This window comes from Hyperoodon ampullatus (genome assembly GCF_949752795.1).
Source record: "Hyperoodon ampullatus genome assembly, chromosome: 1".
In the NCBI taxonomy this organism is placed as follows: domain Eukaryota; kingdom Metazoa; phylum Chordata; class Mammalia; order Artiodactyla; family Ziphiidae; genus Hyperoodon; species Hyperoodon ampullatus.
Genome location: NC_136914.1, coordinates 204,739,872 through 204,757,500, shown reverse-complemented (window position 1 = coordinate 204,757,500; position 17,629 = coordinate 204,739,872). Strand labels below are relative to the sequence as shown.

Sequence of the window (17,629 nt, the reverse complement as noted above, 5' to 3'; positions counted from 1 at the left end):
CTGCAGAGCTGCAAGCCAGCATGTAGATACACAATGCCTTCTGATAACTAAGCTTAGAACTGGCACTCCTGCTATTGGGCAAAACAAGTCACAAGGCCCAACCCAAGGTAGGAGATGGGCAAGAATGCCCCATCCAGAGAGAAAGGGCACTACAAAAGCCCAATATAAGGGAGTTAGAGAGGGGAGTGAAGGACTATACAGAGGAGGCAACAACACAACCAAGCAAGCCCGCTGAATAGCTCTTCAGTGGGCTCCTTCTCACCGCCTACACTGCCACCACCCAAGCCACCATCCTCTTTAGCCATGGCGACACTCTGGCCTCCTAGAACCCAGCCTTTTCTCCCTCCAAACCACAGGCTGGTCAAATTGAATTATATGACTCTCCGACTTTAAACTTTCCCGAGGCTTACCCCTTTGCTCATAGGACAAAGAATAAACTCCTTCCCAGGGGCCCCTATGGCCTTGCTTGGTCTAACCCATGCCTGCCTGTCTAGCTTCATCTCTCACCAGCCCCCAGCCGCAAACCCTCTGCTCCAGCCGCTCTGTCCTTCTTTCTGTCCCTTTCAGAAGCCTTGCTCCCTCATGCCACAGAAGCTGTGTGCCCTGAACACTCTGCCCGTTCCTCTTCACCTAGTTGACCTGGCTCATCTGCCTCTGCCTCTCTGCCCTCTCCAAGTTAATGTCGCTGGTGTAACCTCTGATAGTATCGTGAACCTCTCCTTCAGAGCGCACCATTATGTGCTCTGAGCCCAGCAGCACCTGGCATGTAGACAGCACCCAACAAATACCTGTTGAATATCTGATGACATTTTTAAAAGCTATTTTAAATTTTTTAAATAAAAGGTAGCCAAGGGCTTCCCTGGTGGCGCAGTGGTTGAGAGTCCACCTGCTGATGCAGGGGACACGGGTTCATGCCCTGGTCCGGGAAGATCCCACATGCCGCGGAGTGGTTGGGCCCGTGAGCCATGGCCGCTGAGCCTGCGCGTCCAGAGCCTGTGCTCCACAACAGGAGAGGCCACAACAGTGAGAGGCCTGCGTACTGCAAAAAAAAAAGGTAGCCAAGACTACCTCATCTGGTTGAGTTATATATTAAAGGTATTCAGGTAAAGTGTCTACGGCAAATTGCTCCAGAGAGCGTTTATTTAATCTCCCACACTGTACTGCTGATTTTGTATAAATCTGGTTTTAATGAATGAGGTTCCCTTAGAGGGTTAGGCCTCACCTACAGGAACAAAGCCACAGTGTCCCATGCTAGGCATATCCTTTCCCCACCCTCATCAGTCCCCTGAGGGGGAAGATACACATCATCCCAAAACAGCATATGATGCAAAACGAGCAAGTACTCTAAGAACTTCAAAGACCCAAGGGTAATTTTTTTGACCTTAGATTTCTATGTCCACATGAACCATCAAACCCGTGTGAGACTAAAATAAATTTTAGACATGTCAACAATGAAAATAAAAAGTATCACTCAAGCACTGGGTGACTGTATAATGTACCACCTAAGGCAGGATCTTTTGAGAGTTAAAAGGAACCTAGTAATATTTATGTCAGGACACAGGAATAAGCCAGGACATTCCCCTGCACTCTCTGAAAAAGAATACTTGAGGATCTACCACAGAAAAATGAAACTCAGCACAAAAGAGAGGAATGGAATCCCAGAAACAGAGGCACTAATCCAGGAGTAAAATAAATAGAAATATCAAGATGACAATAGGGAAGCAGGCCTAGAAGGAAATCAGTACAAATAAGAATATCCACTAAAAATACAATTAAGAAGCTGGACTATCTTAGTGCTATGATGAAAAAAACAGATGTTTGCCTTCCTGTGAGGAAGATAAAATAATTAGAAACTCAAGGAAAAACAAAAGCAGACCAAGAAAAATAGTCCAAACTAATATGGCAGAATTCTGAGCAACGGTCATAGCATAAAATAATCTATTTGACCTCAAAGCTCAGAACACTTCTCATCAAGTGACACAGATTCAGTCATGAGGATTACATCTATTTCTAATCATGCTACTGGATTTTTCTGTAGATAATAAAACAACCATAATATTTTAAACATTTTATTAGTTTCCATTTACTGTGGTCTTGATTACATTCAATGTGTTTCCTAAGAATGCTCAAATTTAGCACATATTTTACATGATCTCACATTGTTCTTTGCAATATTAGTCTAATAATGTGATTTCCACACACAAGACTATAAGCTTTTCGGGTATCCAGTCGGCATCATAGGCTTCACCAATAGGAACAAAGCTATGGTGCACTCTTTTGCACATTCTGCACCACTAGGCGTATAGTAGATGCTCTCCAGAGCAATCAATACAGGTCAAGTCCTGGAACAAATGTTGTTGTTTTTTTTAAACATCAAATTACACTCCCATCTGAGACTTTTATTATATCAGATGTGACTTGAAATAAATTGTACATCATGCCTGGTATAAGAATCTCGAGTTTTTTAACACCACGGTTTGGGTGCTAATGATAGTGTTTCATTTGTGCTGGGAGAAGGCAAAAGAAACACGTGGTCTCAAATCTGCTATGGAAGGACCTCCAGCTACTCAAGGAATAAAGGAGAAGTAACGTGAACTAATACCGTGCGTTCATATCGCCTCCTGCTTATATCGCTCCTGTTCACAGCGCTTTGAAAAGCACTCTTTTCAAAAGGCTGACAGGTGCAGTAGCTCATTATTTAACTGTGACATAAGGGGAGCAAATAGAATTGTCCCCATTTCACACGTAAAGAAATGACTGACCTAATACCATATCTAGCTTGTGGTGAGATGGGCCTGAATCAAGAGTTGCATAAGTGACTCTTTCATTTTATAGGTAAGAAAACAGAACCCCAGAAAATCCAAATAACTTAATTAGCATCACACTAAGCAAACAAATTACTGAATGAATGAATGAAAGTAAGTACATCTGCATTGGATAAGACCAAATTTATACGTGCTTGAAAAAAGCATTCTCCAGTATTTTTTAATCATAGTTCTAGACCCTTTCCTTACTAATGAGCCCGTTAAAATTTTTTTACTCACAGACATAATAAGCAACTATACCTGGAAGGGTCTTCTTTCTCTTACACCTAAGAAACATGTGACTTGCTGATGAGAGTTAATGTAAATCAGGAGGCCATCTAGACATCCCAACCCCCAGGCCAATATTCTTTCCAACCTCTCGTGATGCCCCTCACTAAGGATATCTCAGAAGGGAAGGTACCAACTGTAAGCTCAGCTGCTTCCTGCCAAAATCTTGACAAAGTCTAAGAAAAAAAGAATCACACCTTATTCTTAAGTGAGAGACTGTGCGTCTGCAGGTAGAGGTCCAAATTTGGGGGAGACGATATATTGTGAAGACCAAGCACGTGCCCTGGGATGGGGAGGGGCTCTTTAGCTCTGAGAAATGACAGTGAAAACTAATTTGGGTGTGTATCCCCTCCTCAAAGCCCCAATGCCATATTCCTGCCACTCATTACAACCTGAGCTCCTTCCTTCTGGAAGGTGCCAACCCAAAAGGAAGACCCTCTCACAACTGGGGTCAGTGACTCCATTTCCCTCTCTATACCCAGTATGTACCATGGTAAGGCCTGATGCAGAATTTTAAAAGAGATGAGGGAAATTCCTGATTTGGTGTGATGGATAATTTTATGTGTTAACTTGACTGTGCCACGGAGTGTCCAGAAATTTGGTCAAACGTTATACCAAGTGTGTCTGTGAAGGTGTTTCTGGATGAGTTTAACATACGAATTGGTAGACTAAGTAGAGCAGATTGCCCTCCCAATGTGGGTGGGCCTCCTTCAACCCGCTGAAGGCCTGAATAGAACACAAAGGAAGAGTAAGAAGTTATTCTTTCTCTCTGCCTGTCTTTAAGTTGGTTGGTTGAATCCCCGGACATGGAACTTCACATACTGGAGGGCCAACTGTAAAGTCATACACAGATTTTTGACTGTGTGGAGGGCCATGTCCCTAACCCCACACTGTTGAAGGGTCAAGTGTAGTTTAGTTGGTAGGTGATCCCAAGTGATACTGACTGTGGGGTGGAGAAAGGAGATAGGGATGGGAAGGCAGCCAATAAAGCAAGCAAGTTACCACCTTAGGCAACTGGGGCTTAATCCCACTGGTGGCTCTGGGAGATGGGGTAGAAAACAAGCTTCAGAGTTACCCCACCCCAAAGGGCAAGGGAGCTGGGGTATTTATCCACCAGCTTCCAACAGTCATTGTCAAGTGGTTGCTCCCTACTCCTTGATGGAAATCAATTCCCTGATGCTTCCAGCCTGCACCTGTGTAATCGAAGAAAGCCCCAGTGGGCACACAGTCCCTGGTGCTGGTGGTTAGAAGTCAGGCCAGATTGCAGACAGGTGGCAAGTGCAGAGGGCATGTGGGCAGGGTACCAACATATCCACTATGAAAGGACACTCAACCTACCCCATTTCCTGCCTAGGCAATAATGAGAACTAACATTTTTTTACCAGTGTAATAGCCTACTATGCTAACCCCTTCAGAGTATTATCTATAAGATTCACAACATCCCAGTATTAGTCTCATTTTACAGCCAGTGAAACTAAGGCTCAGAGACTTGTTTGAAATCACTGTTGCTTGGGGGCCTTCCCATAATAGAAAAAAAATGTCTGAGTTTTGAGAAATCTTCCAGTGAAAAGTTTGCTTTCGAGCACAGATAACACTGAAAGCAACACAGTTATATGAGCAACTCTTTTGCCTCTAGAGGTTCTTTCCTCTACCTGCCTCCACCCTGGTAAACAAGCTTCTCTGCATCTCCAGTACCATGGCCTCAAAACTCTTAACGTAACAAGTTCCCCCAGTACGTGTAATCACATTCAGATATGGCAGCTTGAGCAACTGAAAAAAAATGTTCGACTCCATAATTGTTATCCGTCTCCCACTGAGAACAGATTTTAAAAGGAAAAAGTTCATTTCTTACGCAGCAGTGTACTCTTTAACCTGATTCTACCCATCTGGAAGAGAAACTGCTTACCTCACATAGATGCCAAAAAGGCTTAGAGATGACTGAGTCAGGTACACGGGACCTGGGAACAGGTGAGAGGCCATTGTGATGTCCCAGGGATGCAGACCCTAGGCCTGGAGGCAGCAAGAAGCAGCCAGATTCTTCCCCATTCCCAAGACACGCATTCTTTACCCAGGCAGTTTTAAGTATTTAAGAATGTACTTATGTCATTCAACTCAATAAGCTTATATTAACTGACCATGATGCCCAAGAAAGTGAGGGAGCACAAAGGCAGAAAATGCAGAAGAGATGGAACACCCAAGCCTGAGCATCACTTCTGGCTGCATTTACGTCTGGAGTCTTAGTTGAGTCATTTATGGGTTGAATGGACAGCAGAACGGCTGTATTTGTACAAAACATCCATTTCCTTTTTTCTGCGGGAAGGGGCTGAATGATCAGTCCCCCAGGACTCAACTGCTCGGTTGCTAATCAATTGTTCATCTATGGGTCACCAGACCAGCCCTCACACAATGAACCTGCAGGCTACTACTGCTCTTCTTCACTCCCTTGGAACAATTCCTCATGCAGTATTTGTTTTATTATTTCATCCTATTTATTTTCACTTCTTTCCCAGGGCAACACTCCCTCTAGTGTCTGTGTAGGGATCACAGGTTCCATGCAAAGTGCACATGGTGCAGGCAAAAAGGGTACAGGCAGGTACAAACCTGTACCTCGATGGATGTGGATTATTACAAAATATTCATGGGTTTGGCCAATATGATAATTCTGGGAAAGAGGCTGCAGAGATATTATGCAGAGAGTTCCAGCCACGGATATCCCCATTTCATGCCAGGCACAAAGCAGAGGTAGGAGATGGAAAGGAGAAACGAACCTTGAACACCAAGGTCCATCCCATGACTTGGATGAAATGAGTCTTTGGCTCTCCAGGCTTTTCTTGTCCACCAGTCCCAGCATCCCTGTGTTCTCCTATTTTCTATGAAAGCTACACATTTCACTCACTTCCTTCAAGAAGTCTTCCATGATTAGCTATGAGGTATAATCATGGGTGCCCAAGCCAAGAGAAGCTACTCTTCATCTTTCTGGATGCCTTTCTCAAAACTCCACTCAATAAAAGCCCTGAAAAAAATGTTCCACTTATTAGCTGCCTGTTAGTATAATCATTAACCTGACTATAAGCACCTGCTTCTAACCATTTCTATTACAAATTCTGAGTATGAGTTTCAAGCAGCCAGGTCCCCAGCCACTCACACTTCTCTCTTTCACTGTTTCCCTTAGCATGACACAGAAGGCAGACATGCAAAGACTCGTCTGAGTCAGGACATGCACTATGGGAGGTGGCTGAAATGAGCATCTCACTGAGAACTGGGTTGTAGCCAAGGGCTTTGTGATCAGCTCATTGGGAAACTTGAGGCAAGTACCTCCTTCCTCTGCTTCCGTGTTTCCATCTGCAAATGAAGAGAAAACCCCTTCTAATATAAGAATAACAACTAACTAAAATATCTGGAGGACTAACTACAGGTCAGGCATTTCTTTTAAACACTTTGCTATGTACAATATCTTATTTAAACCTTAAAATAGCCCAATGTGAGAGGTACTATTATTATCACTCCCTTTCGTAGATGGAAAAAATAGACAAGAGAGGGTGACAACTTGCCCAATGTCACACAGCTATTAAGAGAGACAGAGGCAGACAACCCAATTTAAAAATGGGCAGGAAAAAAAAAAATGGGCGGGAGAACTGAATAGACATTTCTCCAAAGAAGCCAGGCAGATGGCCAATGGGCACATGAGAAGATGCTCAACATCACTAATCATTAGGGAAATGCAAATCAAAACCACAATGAGGTATCACCTCACACCTGTCAGAGTGGCTGTCATCAAAAAGACAACAAATAAATGCTGGCAAGGATGTGGAGAAAAGGGAACCCTCCTACACTGTTGGTGGGAATGTAAATTGGTGCAGCCACCATGGAAAACAATAGGGAGCTTCCTCAAAAAACTAAAAATAGAACTATCATATGATCCAGAAATCTCACTCCTGGGTATATATCGAAAAAAAAACCCCAAAACACTAATTCAAAAAGATACATGCACCCCAATGTTCACAGCAGCATTATTTATAATTGCTAAGACATGGAAGCAACCTAAGTGCCCATCAACAGATGAGTGGATAAAGAAGATGTGGTATATATACATATATACATACACAATGAAATACTACTCAGCCATAAAGAAGAATGAAGTGTTGCCATTTGCAGCAACATGGATGGACTTAGAGGGCATTATGCTAGATGAAGTAAGTCAGAGAAAGACAAATGGTGTATGACATCACTTATATGTGGAATCTAAAAATATATAACAAATTAGTAAATATAACAAAAAAGAAGCAGACTCACAGATATAGAGAACAAACTAGTGGCTCCCAGTGGGGAGAGGGAAGCAGGGAGGGGCAATATAGGGGTAGGGGAGTAAGAGGTATAAACTATTAGGTATAAAATAAGCTACAAGGATATACTGTACAACACAGGGAAGATAGCCAATATTTTATAACAACTATTAATGGAGGATAACCTTTAAAAACCGTGAATCACAATATTGTATACCTGTAACCTATATAATACTGTACAGCAACTATATTTCAATTTTTTAAAGACTGAATTAAACTTAATCAAAAAAAAAAAAGAGAGAGAGAGAAGGAGAGAGAGAGAGAGAGGCAGGATTCAAACCCAGGCATCCAGCTCCAGAACCCTTGCTCCTGTTTACTATATGGCTTTGCTTCTTGTTCCCAGTCTACCTCTGTTCCTAATATATCCTGAAGAGGATGGCATTCATGATGAAAACCCTCCACAAGTATGAATTCACACAAGTCGTACAATCATACCCAGGGTAAGTAACCTACAACCTAACAAGATCCTTGATGACCCTATATAACTATGTCCAGCTTTTCCCCTAAACTAGGTTCTCTTCCAGCACAGGCCAAGTACCAGGCCCCTGCGTAGCAGTGGGCACAGATTTGCTCACCAACAGCCCTAAACGGCTAGTTCCGGGTCCTCTCACCCCAACCCAGTAGGAATGGTTTCCTCTGTTCCCCAGCAAGGAGTTAATAGCAGAAAGCTACCTGTGCAATCCTGAACTTCTTAGACTCTATTACTTTTTGGAAATTTACTATAGTATGTTTATTAGCATACTATAAAGAACAGCATTTCCATAAATAATTAAACCCAAACTACACTGATCAAAATAAATGAGCGAAAATGTTCCTGATGATGCAACCAGGCTTGGTTCACTCACTGACTCAACAAGGTGACTCACAAAAGGCCCCCATTAACAACAGTTAGTAAGATACAGATTGTACATATAAGCAGCTGGTACTTACTGTCTGCAGCCACTGGGTGGGTAGGCAGGATGGCCATAGGACACAGCCAGGAAACAGGAGGGAGGAATCTATTCCTAAGCCTCTCTGGCTAGCCTTGTGTATACTCATCCTAGGCCTCACTCTATCCTACCTATAAAATGGGTAGCACCCTACCTCACTTGAATGAAAATGAGTCCTCTTAGAAGGAAAATGGTCTGTAAAAGCAAGGAGAAAGAAGAAAACCAGGAGTGCATAGAGGATGGCTACAGAGAGAAAGACCAGGAGAGAGTCCACGCTATAGGGTACCGTGTTTCTCTCTGAGCCTCATACCCTTCATCTCTATGCTGAATGATGTGATGAAAACAATTCCCAAGTGCACTTCCAGCCTTGGCATTCTGTCGGTCTAAGATGCCTGTAGCATCTCCCATAGTGATCTCCTCTCCTCTGAGCTCATAGCCTGAAACGACCACTTGACAATTAACAACACATCACCCCGTGATATCTGTCTTGTTGTCATGTGTTATTTAGTTTTACAGAAGAGCAGCCTATACCCAAAGCATATTAGAAGGACCTTGAGGCAAATGCTGTCTTATCCTTCTTTGTCTCGCCCTCCATCACAGCCCTACCAACCCCACAGTCCCCAAAACACTGCCACACACAGAGTGAACACTTGGCAAATGGCTGAATATCTTATGTGAATCCATGTGATCTCTGAAGCACATGAGGAAGAAACCAGGATTGTTGACTCATCCCTATTTCCATACTCTTACTAAGTGGGGTAGAGATGCCTCTATATCTTATGTTAAAAGTTGTATACAAAATAATAAGCCGGGTGTTCAAACTCAGTGCTATGAAGAGACAGTGTCAGCCATCCTCCCCAGGCAGCTAGGGCACTGTCCAGTTCCCAGGGTCAGCTCAGCAAGTATGTACTGAGCTACGTGCCAAGCACTGGGCCACAGGTCACAAGGCACACACGAGAAAAGCAGAACTCACAGTAGGTGTGGGGGTGAGGTGCTGGTGTAAGCATTTTATCCCTCATCCCTCACCTTCAAAACACTCATAAAATAACCAAGTGCAAACTAAACATAATCAAATGTGTGGTACAGGCTGTAAATTCTATAAACAGTTAGGAGGAAGAAAAATAAATGCTTCTAAGAAAGGTTCTATAGAGAAGCATGTTTGAATCTTAAACAGAGCCATGAGTAATGGGTGCATCTCAATAGAGGAAGAGGGGTATCCTGAGTGGAGGAGACCTTAAGAGCAAAGGCTTGAGTCAAGAAGGGGTCTGGGACAATGAAGGGGCTGCCTTGGCTAGAGTGAAGGGGCCCATCAGGGAACAGTCAGATGCAGAGTTGCAGAAGCAGATCCAGGACATATGCAGTGAAGAGCCTTGAATGGCCGGCTAAAGGACTCTGGAGTTTAATTCAAGAGGCTAAAGGTTCTCAAGCGAGAATGGAGACGTCCTGGGTGAAATGCTCCTGATTATAGGACCTGTCAAGTTATGAACAACCTGAGAAAGGAATCATCACTATCCCAAGGGGCAAGGGTTTTCAATCCCTTCATAGCCTCTGCTCAATGAGACTTGGGACTCACTCATTCACCAACTTGGTCAAACACAGTTGAGTTTCTCTACTGCGTGTAAAGCAGAGCTCTCTCATCTCCACTCTCTGCCAACAAAGTCAGAGCAGCATCCAGACCCTTCTCTCAGTAACCCACCACAACAGGGGGATGACCGTGGTTAGCTGAAGGCCATCCATCCCATAGTGCCACTACTGCTTACCCAAAGTGGCCCACCAGGCACTGGCATGCTACACTTTCCACCTCCAACTTCATAAGACCTCTTTTCCCCCAAACTTGCTGAAAATTCATCCTTTGACATTTTCTCCTCATAGGGAAGTGTCTCATGCCAGCCAAGAGGCCAAAGGAAGCAGGAAATCAACAGGCGAGTCCAGCCCCCAGGCCTTGGTGTACCTGGCCTTGGATAAACCCTCCAGACACACCCTCCTATTTCAGCCATCCAGCTTTGTCACACCTCTCTGCTCCCTAGAGGATGATCACCGGGTTCCAAAGTGCCCCCAGTTACGTAGGATTTACACAGCCGAGGAAAGAGCAGTTCTCCCTTCTGCCCCCGCTCCCTCCTCAGCCTCCCTGCCACACAACTCCCTTCCCTTAAATCCAACACAATCTGAGAAGCCACTTCCCGCGTTCCTTCTCTGCCAACTACAAAGCGAGTTCCAACCACTGCATTTCTGCCATCATTAAATTGGGCCTCCCAATTAAGGAGTTTGCAACTTCTGCTTACCTCGGAAATCACTGCAGGATCTGAGAAGCAAATCATTCCCTGTAACTGGGCCATCAGAGAAAACGCAGAGCAGGCAAACAGCCGGTGCGCGGCCCCTCCACTCACCACCCCAGGGCCTATGGTGACCAGGAGCAGTTAGTGCTGTTATGTCCCCCAGCATTTCCCAGCTACATCTCAACTGGGATGGCTCCCCTTGTAATATTAATTAAAAACAGATTCTTTTTGGCAAACCCCTGAAGAACAGCTTCTATGGCAGGCTTTTTTTTTTTTTAACATTTTATTGGAGTAGAATTGCTTTACAAGGGTGTGTTAGTTTCTGCTTTATAACAAAGTGAATCAGCTATATGTATACATATATCCCCATATCTCCTCCCTCTTTCGTCTCCCTCCCACCCTCCCTATCCCTCCCCTTTAGGTGATCACAAAGCACCAAGCTAATCTCCTGTGCTATGTGGCCGCTTCCCACTAGCTAGCTATTTTACAGTTGGTAGTATCTTAAGTCCATGCCACTCTCTCACTTCGTCCCAGCTTCGTCCCTTTCCCCTCCCTGTGTCTTCAAGTCCATTCTCTATGTCTGTGTTGTTATTCCTGTCCTACCCCTAGGTTCTTCAGAACCTTTTTTTTTTTTTTTTTTAGATTCCATATATACGTGTTAGCATACGGTATTTGTTTTTCTCTTTCTGACTTACTTCACTCTGTATGACAGACTCTAGGTCCATCCACATTTGTTTTTCTCTTTCTGACTTACTTCACTCTGTATGACAGACTCTAGGTCCATCCACCTCACTACAAAGAACTCAATTTCTTTTCTTTTTATGGCTGAGTAATATTCCATTGTATATATGTGCCACATCTTCTTTATCCATTCATCTGTCAATGGACACTTAGGTTGCTTCCATGTCCTGGCTATTGTAAATAGAGCTGCAATGAACATTGTGGTACATGACTCTTTTTGAATTATGGTTTTTTCTGGGTATATGTCCAGTAGTGGGATTGCTGGGTCATATGGTAATTCTATTTTTAGTTTTTTAAGGAACCTCCATACTGTTCTCCGTAGTGGCTGTATCAATTTACATTCCCACCAACAGTGCAAGAGTGTTCCCTTTTCTCCACACCCTCTTCAGCATTTATTATTTGTAGGTTTTTTGATGATGGCCATTCTGACTGGTGTGAGGTGATACCTCACTGTAGTTTTGATTTGCATTTCTCTAATGATTAGTGATGCTGAGCATCCTTTCATGTGTTTGCTGGCAATCTGTATATCTTCTTTGCAGAACTGTCTATTTAGGTTTTCTGCCCATTTTTGGATTCAGTTGTTTGCTTTTTTGATATTGAGCTTGTGGCAGGCTTCTTTATTAAGCCTCTGAGAAGGCAAAATGCATTAAGATATCGTGACGCGGGGACGAGAAGGTTAGACAACCCAGCCAAAAGCTATTTGAAAAATCTGTTTGGGAGCCACAATTAGATGCTCCAGTGAGTGAAACACAATTAATCTGATCAAATCTGTCACTATTTTGCACGTTAAGAGTAAATATTTTAGAACACCGTCCAGCTGAATTAGTTAAGGGTATGAAATCATGCCTGGGAGAGTCTGTGCGTTCCCCCTGCTAGCAGGGTAAGGACGCCGGGTTATCAGCATCTCCCCGTTTCTCTTCACCAAGGTGCAGAGTTGGGCACATGAATTGAATATTATCTGGCAAGTCCTTCCAACCAGACACACCGCAGGGGTAGCAGCCTGCAAATCGCTCTCTCTGGGAGTGAGCTGCAGGAAAGGCATGGGGATCAATCTACGGGAGGGTGCAGCATTCTCACCTCAGCACCAGAAGAGGGGATCCCCATCAAGGCTTACAATGCCGAGGGAGCCCGGAAAGTGGGCTGTTGTCTTCACAGCTTTCCACTCTCCAGAGCCATTTGCCAACTCACTGACCAAGCAAGGAGGCGCCTTTCTTCTTTTGAAGGAGAAGAGCAGAATGATGTGTTTTTCTGTATCCCTGTCAGCCACAGGGTCTGGACTCTCTTTGGGTGTTTGTGAAACACTCTCTAGCCCATTAATCACCAGGATCTCAGCTGGAGACAACCAGAGAGAAAGGCAAATCGCTCTTCCAGACTATAGGCTCCAATCAGCCCTGGTGGCCCAATGGATAAGGCAGAGTACAGGCTCCAAACTCAAGCCCAGTCACCTCGCCCCCGAAACACCTGGCAGGGCAAGAAAGGTCAGAGGGGGACCCAGATTCCATCCCCTCCTGGCTCAAGCCTGCTGGGCGCCTCCCCCATTGCCCTCCAAGCTATCCCACCCCACTCCGGGGACCAAAGTGAATATGTGACTGAAGCCTAGAATGAGACTCTCAGCCCCTGGGCACATGCTGGGCACATAGTGTGGGGTGGAGGTGCTTCCCTTGCACGTCCACTTCCTTATGCCTGAACGCAAACGGCCAGAGTGGAGTTCAATTTTCCATTATACGGGGTAACTGGAAACTCTCCCCAAAAAGGACCTCACGCCAGGAATAAGGTCTACCAGAAGCACTTGGAGGGAGAGCGGGAAGCCTCACAATGTGTTAACAATTAAACTGGTGGCCTTCCCAGAGAAGGACGTGTTTAACACCCTTTATGTCGGAAGGGAACATGGAATTCTCTTTTCATGTCAGAAGAGCTTGGTGCAAGGACCCATGTTCTCTGCCTTGGGGACATCTCCAACCACTTTGAAACCAATGATAAAGGGAACTTCCAGAAGGGACATCATCTGCATCACTCCTCACCCTGGCTTGCTTGCTTGCTTGCTTGCTTTCTTTCTTTCTTTCCTTTCTTTCTTTCTTTCTTTCTTTATTTATTTATTTTTTTATTAGTTAGTTAGTTAGTTAGTTAGTTAGTTAGTTAGTTAGTGGTATGCGGGCCGCTCACTGCTGTGGCCTCTCCCATTGCACAGCACAGGCTCCGGACGCGCAGGCTCAGCAGCCATGGCTCACGGGCCCAGCCGCTCCGCAGCATGTGGGATCCTCCCGGAACGGGCACGAGCCTGTGTCCCCTGCATCGGCAGGCGGACTCCCAACCACTGCACCACCAGGGAAGCCCCCTGGCTTTATTTTAACAGCGCCTTCTTTTGCTGTCCTCAGGAAAGGAGGAGGGGAGAAAGAAACCAACTGGGTAATGTTGCAGAAACTGGTTTCCTAGCTCCTCCCCCAGGGTTGTTTCCTTAAAGTCTCTCAAAGCCAGGGCCATGTTAACCTGTTTCCTTGTCTTCCTCAGAGCAGCACAGACCTACACTCAAAGAAGCCCTTCTCGCTGGAATTGCCTGTGAAGCATCATCAAAAGAGGCAGGTCCAGCCCAAGAGCTAAAGAGGCAGTAGCTCTCTGGACCAGAGAGAGTAGACACCATGGGGTCCCTGCACTCACCTGTGCTGCCTTGTCCTTCGCTTGGACAGTAAGACTGGCCATGAGCACAGCCAATGAACCCCTGAGGAGCTATTAATGAACTGCCCAAATCGCATCACTGTCACTAAGGACGCCAAGGCCAACGGATCCACTCCTCAGGCTCTCTGCACCCCCTTTTAACTGAAGAGCCATTTCCCTGGGGGGCATAGGGCTAAACTGGCCCCCTCACTTCCTCTGCTGTATAACTGCCTTGAAGATGGGCAGAGAAGGCCATGCACATTTAATTACTACTTGCAGAAAGCCCTCTTTAACGACCCATCTTCAGGGAATTTGTCAACACACGAAAATGATCCTTAAAATAAAAGCAGAAACATAAAAAAACTCTTTAGGCAGAGTGAATTTATATTGTCCAAATGTGGCAGTGTTAAAATCACAGATCTGTGAAGACATCGCCTCCTCCTTCTCCTAGGGGTACATTTACTTCCACACATCCTGTCCATCTCCTCATGGAGTAAGAACACGAACAAAATAATACACATACACACAATTCCTCACTATCAAACTAAAAGGAAGTTGACAGTCACAATCCCTGCGGTCAGAGAATTACCTCTCTCTACACACACACACACACACACACACACACACACACAGTCCTTCCGGGACTTGTAAGTCCTCAATCACCCAGCTCTCCAAATGCACACATTGCCCACCGCCCAAGTCCAGAGCTGTCCACTGCGAAGCTATGGGGGGCCTTCACTGGAGGCAGGTAGAGTCAGTCACCACGCTGCTGGTAAGCTGGACTGCCCAAATGCTTCCAACCCAGGCTGGGCTGCCTGCGTGGTGCTGTGTGTCAGTAAGAACTAGGAAATCTGTGCTCGGTATTGCTCATGTGCTGCTCTCTGCGGACTTCTGGCTTTCCTGTTATTCACCAACTCACTCCCGTGACACCCCCCAGGCCCTGTTAAAATAAGGCGAAAATTTCCCACGGAAATCTTTAATGTCACTCATGAAAAGAAATATAAAGGGAGCGGGGGCTGTGCTTTCCCGTCAAATGAGTTCCCCAAAGCTGCCAGTACAGACATCTGTCATCCTCCAGACTCTGCCCAGTGCCGGGCTCGGATCTGATCCTCAGAGATGAGGAAAGGATTTTTGCAGGACTGGCTGAAGTGGGGGCCGAGGAAGGCAGGGGAGTGGAGTAAATCGTCGGAGGCCGTCCCCTCTCTTCCCCGAGGGCCATCCCCCGCGGATCTTGGGCTGGACTGCACGCGCTGGCTGCCAGCTGGGGTGGGTAGGGTGGGGAGCTCCTCCGGCCGGAGCTCTGCGCCTGGTGCCTGGCCGCGGGCGCCGGAGCAGCGGCGTGGACTCCAGGGCGCCACCTCTCGTACAGCAGCTTCCAGGTTAACCTGGCAGCGGAGAGAGAGGCGTGGAGAGGTGCACAGAAAGCATCGGGACCCAACTCCACTTGGCGGGTTTGTCGTTGCAGGACTCAGCGGCCGGGGCGAGTATTTTGCTCAATGACTTACGTGTGCTTGTGCTTGCGTGAGAACGAGGGGTGCAAGATGGGTGTTGAATTTCACGTCACACTTTAAACTTTTTTTTTCTGCCCCTCCTATAGATTTGCGGGGCAGCTGCCTGGATTGTTTGTTCTATTTTATTTTTAACATATTTATTGGACTATAATTGCTTTACAGTGTTGTGCTAGTTTTCGCTGTATAACTAACAAAGTGAATCAGCTGTATGCTGCCTGGGTTTTGAAGGGGGAATCAGTGTTGCCTGAAGGCCCAGCCTCTCCTAAGGCTGAGAGAAAGTGCGCCTGGAGCCCGAGGCAGCATCCTAAGCCCGGCGGGCAGGAGTACCAGAGTCCTTCGCGTTATTGGAGGGGAAAGTGGGGAAGCCCGGGCAGTCGCAGAAACCCGTCAGTCTATCCAGCGGTTCTTTCCCCAAATCAATCTGTGTCCTCCTCCAAGAAATCACACACACCCACGACAGGAAAACTGACTCTCCAAGCCAAGTACCAGAGAAAGTGGTCACTGATCCCTTTAAGGACCTCTTCTTCCTCTCCCCTCCGGGCGGCCCCAATCCTAGGGTCTCCGGTAAACAAAAGCACAGGCTGTCTTACAACAAACTCCACTAACCTGTTGGGGGTGTGGGGAAAGAGGGATGAACCAGTCCGTCTGAAAGTCGAGGAGTCCCCCTGCCCCTGCCTCCACCTAGACCCAGAGCAACTAATCTGCCCATCGTTCCCGCCCCCCCATTTTCCCTCGCTGTCGGCAGAGAGATCCGCCGCCGGGTGGGTACTCACGCTGCTGTTGTGTCCCGACCAGTGCACCATGGCTTGGTTGTGGGCCGAGTCCCCAGTCAGCGCGAACGAGGTGCTGGGTAGCCGGAGCTCTTCGGCCGCCGACCCCCCAGCCCGTGGTGCCTTCACCTCCTCCCGGAGACCCTTGGCCAGAGAGCGGCTTCCTTTGGAACCATCGGCTAAGACAGTAGCCTGGGTGTCTCCGCGTTCCAGGGCACTGGGGGACTGCGCCCGGCGACGACTCCTTGTACCGCCAGGCTTGCCAGGAGCCGAGATGCCCCGTCCCCACTGCGCGCCTGCCGGCAACAGCCCTCCGGCTTCTCCCTGCTTCTTTCTGCCGCTGCCTCCGCCTGGCTGGGGCAGTGGCTCCGGCCCCGGCCGGCGCCCCAGTGCGGCGCCTCTCCGTACACTCGCCAGCTCCTCCGGCCACTGGCTTGCCACTGCCCGCAGCGAGAGAGGAGGCAGCGCCGGGGACCGCGAAGCCAGAGCCGCGAGGCGCCCAGGACCGCCCGTTGCGTCCCAAGTGATCTCGGCGCCGGCCAGGACCCACGTCGACAGGAGCAGGAGCCCGGTCCGGGCGAGGGGCGCCCGGGGCCAGCCTGCGGGGCGCTCCGTGCGCGCCGCCTCCATCCCGCTGCGGCTGCCGCGGCTCGGGCTGCCGAGCGTGTGGCGCCCGCCCGAGGTGCGGGTCGGCGAGGGGGGTGTGCAGGCGCCGGTAAGCGAGCAAGCGAGTGTGTGTCGGGGGAGAGCGGAGGGGGCGGCCGGGAAGGAGGTGGCTCGGCCTGGTCGCCTTGCTGGTCCTCTCCACTCTTCCCTCCCGGCTCTTGATGGCTTGCTCTCTCCTCCACGGGGCGATTCCAAAACCCGAGAAAAATTAATAAATGCCCCTTCGGTGCTTTTTTTTTTTTTTCCTTAAAACAAGATTTCCGCAAAATCTTTCCCACCGAGGTCCTCCAGAAATTTTTTCAGAAGGAGTACTCAAAGAGAATACGAAAATCCTCTTTTAAAATATGAAAATGAAGCCCAATCCAGGAGGAGTGGCTGGCGACGGACCCCAATCCAGGGTCTCTCTAAAACCCAGCCTCCAGCCTGCTCACAGCGAAGAGTTAGGAGCCGCTTCTGGCCGCGTTTAGGGGGTTACCGTCCGGGCCTTTTGTGGGGGTGGGAGATGGCACGCAGGGAGGGTTGGGGGGCCTCGAGGGAGGAGGAGGAGGGTGAAGTGTTTTCAGCGCCAACTCTTCGGGTTGGGGACCCAAAGGGGAGCCTGGAGCCTTCGCGCAGGAACGCAGTTGGCGGAAGGCAAGCGCGGGATGGA

The 17,629-nt window shown here is 47.4% G+C and overlaps 1 protein-coding gene across 1 annotated transcript in view; it reads right to left on the bottom strand.

The window, feature by feature from the left end:
- The window catches only part of SORCS3 (sortilin related VPS10 domain containing receptor 3), a gene marked incomplete at both ends in the record, with an annotated part of 605,319 nt that extends 588,375 nt beyond the window's left edge, over positions 1–16,944 (bottom strand). Inside the window, one exon of the mRNA XM_079708894.1 lies at positions 16,318–16,944. Coding sequence (XP_079565020.1) covers positions 16,318–16,944 — 627 coding nt within the window. The remainder of the gene's footprint in view (positions 1–16,317) is intronic.
- Positions 16,945–17,629: the final 685 nt, after the last annotated feature.